Raw genomic sequence first — 8,053 nt, 5'->3', positions numbered from 1 at the left:
CTCAATAATAGTCATTTAAGTGTTGATTGTGATGACACGAGTTATCCTCATTTTCACTCCCATCCAAGGTTGTTAAAATCTCGATTTAAAACTTAAACTCTATAGATTTCACGTTTCTAGATCAGCATTTCGTGTTAAATCGCAGGTAAAAACCTTTTTATGTAAAATCGTATTCTGGAACGATTTTACGTGATTTAAATCTTTCTAAAATCGGTGAAATCGTGTAAAATCATGTAAAATTGTTGGATTTTACTCTATGACTTGATTTTACTTTTATTTGTCAAAGTAAAAAATCACAAATTATATTTTCGCCCATAAATTTTCTCTATGAATTTTTAATTTTATTCACATTCATATCTTGGTTATAATACTAAAAAAAAATTAACATTTGGAGATGGATTTAATCAAGTCGAATATGAATGTTCTAATTAATGAAGATGATGTTGTAAAAGGATTGAACTTTTGATTAAATTGAAGAAGATGAAAAGATTTATTTTTTTGAATTTGAAAAACTTATGAAACTATTGTTTTTTTATAATCTTTTGGATGTTATATTTTATGAATTGGTGAACAATTTATGTAGTTTTATACATGTTTGTGAATATTACACTTTATTATGATGACATAATATATTTTTGTTTTATAATTAAGTTAAAATTTTAAATAATTAATGCATTTAGAATATTATATTAGTATATATATATATATATATATATATATATATATATATATATATATATATATATATATATATATATATATATGTCGTATATATAAATTTAATATAATTTTAATATGAGGTAAACTCTATGATTTTACGCTTCGATTTTCCGTTTCGATTTTACCTAGGTAAAACGAGTTAAGGTAAAAACTCGATTCTGAAAACCTTGCTCCCATCAAAACACAAAGGATTTAGAATTATGAATACTTCGGTGAGTGAGATTACATTTAATAGAAAACCTAATTTTCATCGGTTAGCAGAAAATAGACGTTCTTAGGATAATCACTTTATTTCAAACTAATTCTTTAGAATCCACTAAATTCAATATAACATTCTAAGTTAAAAGTTGCTACACTTTAACAGAGTGGTCTCTCTTATCTTCAAGATGCCATAACCATTTGTTACAAACATTCATGTATAAAATAAATTTACCAACAACACACAACATTCTTCATCAAACTCTTTCTCCCTGACAAAAAGTCTTCTCCTCACCAACAAAAATTCCTTAGCAGCACCAAGAACTTTATATCACTCAATTCTAACACATATTATGCTCAACAAGGCCTTGTAAACTTGTACGAAATTGGAAGTGTTCTTTTGTGAGATGACATTGGTAGGACTATACCAATTTTGGTATTCATCAAAAATTAAAATAAAATAAAAAGTAGCACTAAACCATTTCACGTTAAGGCATACATGGTGGACCTAAGTTTGACTATAGACACTTTGTTTTTTGCTTAAAAAATTATAGTTATTCAATCTAATTTAATTAAATGTTGTAGACAAACAAGAGTGCCACAGGATTATGATTAGTTGGGTTTAGCCCTACCAATTACAAATTAAAAATCAAACTCTTAATTATTCTCTTTTTAAGGTTAATGTAGGGTATCTAGAGGTCAAGAGTCATGAACTAATTCATCAAAGTAACGAAATTTACATAGGTGTGTTTGGAGGAAAAGAAGAGAAAAATTTCATTTTTTGAAAGGAGAATATTCTTTATTTTTAAATTGAAAAAGTATAAAACTTTCAAAAATTATTTAAAAATATTTATTAAAATACATCTATATATCATTCCTTCATTTTCAAAATAACTCATATTAACCACTTTTCAAAATTATCCCCCCAAAACTCAACTTATAAAATTCTTTCAAACAATTACACTAAGAGGAGAACTTTGTCTCTTAAGTCTTAACTATATGTTTTCTTTTATTTTTAAGAGTGTTAAGTACAAATGTAAAAAAGTTGAATTATTAACTTAAAAATAGATAAAATTAAAATTAAAATAAAGATGAAATAAATAAATAATTCGACTGAATGAATTTTATTTTATTTTTGTACCAAATATTAATTAAAAATATTTTATTCAAATAATTTAATTATTAAATTAAAATAAAATGAAATATAAAAAAATATTAATATCAGAGCAAAGTTGTGACCTATAATAAATTTTTAAGATTTGCTTCGAAGTGATATCTCTGTATGGATCCCACCAGATACACCTACATGGGATAGCAGAGTCTACAGAGTACAGCTTCTGAATTAAATTTTTCTGATGCTAAGTATGGAGACACTGTCTACTTTTTCATAACTAATTGCAGTCATCGAAACAAAAGACACCAAGCTAAAGCCCCAATCGGCCGCAACAAATCAGTATTGAAAGGTGCCGATATCACTATTTTTGTAATAAAGAACAAATTCTGATTAATTCGCACCGTTACGACTACTGCAATTAGTATTGTAACACATGGACCGGCGGAAATAGTGAAAGCCTTTGCGCGACTGCACTAAGCTTTGTAGAGTTTCAAACTATGAATTGAAAGACTCACAAATTCTCAAAACCAAACCATTACATTTGCACTCATCACACTTAAGTATAAATAAAAGTCAGTACATATCTTCTATGAGAAGTAAAAAAAAACAAAGTAATCTTACAAATATAAATTTAGTTGGAGAACCATTCCATCTAAATTCAGTAACTACCAAACCCTACAACTACAACTTGCTACAAAAGCTAAAATTAGCATAAACTAAACAAAAGAGCAAGCTAATTGCATGTTCGAATTCGCAGCGAGAGTTGTATAGAATCGCAGCGAGCCACTGCGATTTTATCAACCTCTCTGCTCATCCAAACATACATGCACTAACTGTTTCCTAACCTCAACACACCAAAATCTAAAAAAAACTTCCTAAAACATTTATGCTTCTCTCATTTCCTATGAAAACCACTTCAAAAGGCCATCTTCAAAAGTGTGATTATTTTATATGTATCTTGCTATTAACATACACACAACAATAATCAAACAGAAACATCAGGAAGTGTGACCAAGAAAAAGTTATCCAAATCAGGAGGTACAAAGAATGAAAGTGGTGACCTTCTCAAAGAACAATTTGAAACTACCCTTTGTTTCTTTGGTGCTGGAGGACATGTTGAAATCTCTGGTATCCTAAATTTCTGACCCTTTGGTGTTGAACATGCACTGTTACTAATAGAAACATCAATTACCTCAGAAATTTCTTCCTTTGAAGATTCTTGTGAGCTTTTTGTCACACAGCTAGAAGGCAAAACCTTGTTAACCTTAATCACTTCCTGTTTTTTGTTCTTCTTGTAGCATGTTGTTCTAGGTTGTCTTGTTCTTGTTCTTGTTCTTCTTCCTGTTGTAGTTTTGGTGGTCCTTGAGGTTTTCTTTGTGGTTGTTGAAGGGGCCATATTTTTGGGACAACAAAGAGGGAAAGATTTGGTTTAGGTTAAAAGAACTTAGGAAAAGGTAGTTACAAGAAAAGCTGCAATAACAAGGAGATTAAAACCTCTATGACACAAGGTTATCCAATTAAAGAGTGCTTTGGAATGATCAATTTTGTAGATAAGTTTTTTTTGTAGTAAAATGATAATGATTTTCAGTGGGAACTTTCATCAAACACCTTAGGCACAAAATAAGAAAATGTTAATGATGATGACATTAATAACAGTGTGAAAACAAAATGATGAAAGGGATTGTTGAGGGTTATGAAGTGGTGGGTTTTATAGACTCAATTTTAATACTTTAGGGAAATGAAAAAGTGGGTGATTTAAGGGAGGGTAGAGATTTTTGACACTTTTTTTGGGTACGTTTTTTAAGGGTTATTTTAAGGTTTAGGAATATTACGGGCAGCGGGCAGCTCTGCCCTTAGAAATTAAGGAGAGAGGGAGAAAATTTCATTCAAATTTTGGGACCCTATTGAACTTTATTTTTTTAGGTATGGTATTGGTATGTATGATTAATTGAATTTTTTAAGAATTTTTTTAAGTGCTAAAAGCATTTAAGAGTTGTTAATTAAATCAATCAGAATCTTTTTTTTTCTTTTTTTAGTATATTGTGGTGGGTTATCTTACATTCAAATTTCGGTGCTAATTAATTACAAATATTCATTTTTAATTGTTGAAATCTTTAGTACTTTTGATTACTCATTAAATATTAATGTTACCATAATTAAACACTAAGACATACATGACTTGCGTGTGTTTGAAAACATGGTTTTTGGCGTGTGTTATCTACTGCATTTTTATTACCAAGTTGCTACATTTCTAAACATGTTGTTAAGCTATTTAATGTGTATGGTTTTTTATTCAAGTCGTGAAAATTTATGTGTTAAAAACTGTTTAGTAGAATATCAACAATTCTTTACTTTATTTATTTATATAGAATGTACATGGATAGGTGGGAGTGATGGTTGTCAGTAAGGCGGTAAGATTTATAAAGAAGATTCAATAATAAATGTTGAAGAAGAAGAAGAAGGTAGAGTGAATATGTGGATTTTTTTGCCATGAATACACATTCATATTTTCGATCACACCTTTCATCTTTGAATTTAATTGAATTGCAACATGCACAAGACGTTGAATTACACGTGGATGATTTTAGCCATTTATACTATATAAAGATCAGATTGCACCATTTTAGATATTCAATTCATTCTCACTCATTAACTAGTTTTTACCCAATTATTAAGTTGGACATACAACTGCTAACATTAATTCCAGGTTCACCTCTCTCCACCGCACAAGACATTCGATCCACGACACCGAAGGTTTGATCCAATGTCTCTGAGCCCCATTCTACCACTCCATCACTTATTGGTTCCCCAATGAAGGTTGGTTTCTCGCCCACTACTTCATGGTCATGACAAACTTACTCTCGAGAAAGGCATTATGAGGGGCAAAAAAAATCCACTTGTTGTAGAGCATTTTCAAAAGAAACATGTAGAATAGAGAAATTGTCTTCCATTGACTTCACATACTTTTTTAATATCTTAAGGTTTTCATGATGCATCTCCTGAAATGTATCCTCAGCTTTCCTCCAATAGGGGTCTCAATTGTGGGAAGATTACAATTCACGGTTTGCCTCTACAATATGGGTCTCAATTGTGGATAATGTCGACCGAGTGAATGTTAGTACTTCATCTTTCTCATTTATCTCCCGCACAAGTGATTTCACCTTCTCATCCAATAAGTAAGGGTATCCAAAATTCTACAATCAAACCTTATATGTTTCAGCAAACCATTCGTCTTGGTGAGATCCGCTAGATATTGGTTCATCTCAATAGTAAAAGAATTGACACATTCCCGAAATATTTCTTTTTCCTTCTGAAGACTGTCAGATGGTAAATCATCTCCCCTTTCGACAACACCAAATGCCTAAACGGTTAACGCCTACCGAGTTTGTTACGCGAGTTTAGCCAACTCATCTTCTCAAATGGCCATGTTCTTACATGAAAAATAAGTGTAACCCTCCTTAAAAATAAAAAATCAAAACTCTTTAGCAGTCCGCATGTCAAGACAGGCCAGAAGTGAATGTGATGATGCAGTCATGGTCGACGTTGGACCTACACCAAGACCAGGTCTTCCTAAGTCTTGCTCAAGCGTATGATGTCGAACAAAAAGCCTTTCCCCATTAATTACCTCAAAAACAAGCCTAGCGACATGCATCCCTCCAATTATGGTCGACGATAAGTGTAGAGCACTTCTCGTAGCGATTTGTTCAAGATAATCCTGGATTCCACTTGGACCAGGATATGGAAGTTAAACGCTGCCAAACATGCAGGGGATCCCATACGTGAGATTCCTTCAGTATCCTACCCAATATCATCGACCTTTGGCAAGGGATAAACCCTAGACGTCTTTTTAATCTGAAACATTGTATTGTAACACTTCATCTTCTCTACAAACAACAGATTAGTTAAGACAAGACGATAATACTTATCTAAACGATATGAAAAAGGAGGAAGTGTCCTGATTTACTCACCAAAGATGACATGTATGTCCTCCTTTGAAGTAGTTTGCACTAACAAACGTGCCTCCAGGAGTCGTTTCTTTTGTTTCCTCATGGCACCCCATGAAGGAGAAACATTGTTAACATAACCTAAATATTTAAACAAAGCTACCCATTTTCTCTTCATGTAAGTTTCTTCTTGGGACATGTAATCCAATATTTAAACATAAGACCCAACATCCGCCAAGAAATGGCTCTAGCGCCAAATTTTAGAAAATTTGTCTGAACATTGATAAGGCGGCTTAAAGTCTATGTTACAGATGTTAGCATGAGCCTCCTTGGTAAGGGGCTAACAAGGAAGTACCAGTCCTTGTAGTTTTTCATGATCTTTGAGTAAACCTCAAATATCTTGGTACTCTGCCTGAGGGAGATCAGACCTTGACACCAAGACGAATCAATAGAACTATGTTGGGCTTTAAGAAGGTGGAAGAAGAGCGTCAAAAATGTCGCTTCTTTTTTGTAATCCCATAAATAGTGGAAGACCTTGATATAAGTCCAACTCATTTGGTGTAGTTGCGAAAGAGCAATTCCAAGATGGTTTAAAACGCTCATTTTAAATTCTTGAAAGGAGGATGAAACCATATAAAAGAAAATAAACATTCATGAATAGAGATAACACACGAATCATATTTGTGGCAAATCCTCTTAATCCCTTCGGGAGGAAGCACTCACCAGTTTGAGGGGAGACCCACTTCAGTAAAGGCATGATCTAAGCCTCTTTCACCAACGAAGGCAGAAACAATATCCAATGTCTCTTGATCCATCCACACAGTAGAGTTATCTCTCGCCGCCCTTCGAAATTTGAGATTGAGAGTGATCCATATCAAAAAAAGATTGTCAACAAATGAAAGAAATTATCATAATATAAACGCATGGTCAATATAAAGGCTTACTTTGCACCCCACCAAAATAATCTATAGCGAGAGAGATCACCAAAGTATGAAACAAAAAACTAAAACTACATGGTTATCCTTCCCAGAAACCCTAATTAAGTAAGAAAATATATTAAAAAAAAGTTTGGGTTTGGGTGCTACCTTGAAAAAGATGAACACAACTGCCTAGGCGTCATATACTCTACCAGAAAGTGTGATTCAAGTATGTCACAATTAATGGATGATGAGGGAAGATTGGAAAAGCTAAAAGAGGTTGCAGACGTAAAAAAAGAGATTTCAAAGACTCACAAATGGAAGAAAACAAAAGAAACATGCTAACATCATAACTCCTTATACAAACCCAAAGAAAGGCGAACTATGTGATGCTAGGCGTTGGAAAGCGTGAATTGCACCATCAACAATCAAAATCTCATCACACAATGTTCAAGAACACTCTAATGCCCTAGTACTAGAAAGAATCATTACCGTCAAATGTAATACTCATGTTGAGATGTACTCCCAAAGACATCAACCTCCCATCAAGGTCCTTTTATTCTTTTCTACTAGAGGCTAGACGGAAGGCGAAGCTAGAAAAATCTTCGTTCTACAACGTAGAAACAAGAGTTTAGAGGCAATTGTTCTAGGTCATCTCTAAGACCCACAAAGAAGACCCAATAATAAATGTTGAAGAAGAAGGTAAAAAAATAAATATAAAACTTTAAGTGTTCATATTATATTTAAAAATAAAATTACAGTGTCTCAATATTCATTTTATTTTCACTCAGTAATTATTTTTCACTTTTGCATGTTAAAGAGTTAGTCTCGCAAGTTTCACATTCCCCATTACATCGAAAGTCTGATTCATTACATCATAATTTTATCACTCCACCACAGACTAATCTACTCTATTTATCTACATAAAATAGAATGTACATGGATGAGCACTAGCTATATTTCTGCATAAAAAAGTCTAGTTATTTTGTTCCATATAATTGTTGTACGTTGGAGGATTAGATGAACGGCACCCGAGGAATTAGCATTACTATTATATTAATCCGTCATTAATATTTTATTTATGTAGCCACTAATATGTTTGTCTGGTACGTACTACTAGTAATATTTATATTTAAATCAGGGGTTGAAAAATAAGAGGG

General features: G+C 32.4%; 1 protein-coding gene across 1 annotated transcript; it reads right to left on the bottom strand.

Moving 5' to 3' along the window:
- Window positions 1-2,550: 2,550 nt before the first annotated feature.
- On the bottom strand, window positions 2,551-3,778 carry LOC131634359 (cyclin-dependent protein kinase inhibitor SMR9-like). Its single transcript, XM_058905015.1, has one exon. The coding sequence runs from the start codon at window positions 3,426-3,428 to the stop codon at window positions 3,018-3,020; it is 411 nt and encodes a 136-aa protein (XP_058760998.1). The 5' UTR covers window positions 3,429-3,778; the 3' UTR covers window positions 2,551-3,017.
- Window positions 3,779-8,053: the final 4,275 nt, after the last annotated feature.

The sequence above is a fragment of the Vicia villosa genome, unplaced genomic scaffold, assembly GCF_029867415.1.
Source record: "Vicia villosa cultivar HV-30 ecotype Madison, WI unplaced genomic scaffold, Vvil1.0 ctg.001284F_1_1, whole genome shotgun sequence".
Classification (NCBI taxonomy): domain Eukaryota; kingdom Viridiplantae; phylum Streptophyta; class Magnoliopsida; order Fabales; family Fabaceae; genus Vicia; species Vicia villosa.
Note: the sequence above shows the minus strand (reverse complement) of the source record. Positions and strands in the feature narration are given on the sequence as shown.

Bases quoted from the DNA above. Each gene is read 5' to 3' on its own strand.
- LOC131634359 (XM_058905015.1), bottom strand. From the start codon at position 3,428: ATGGCCCCTTCAACAACCACAAAGAAAACCTCAAGGACCACCAAAACT.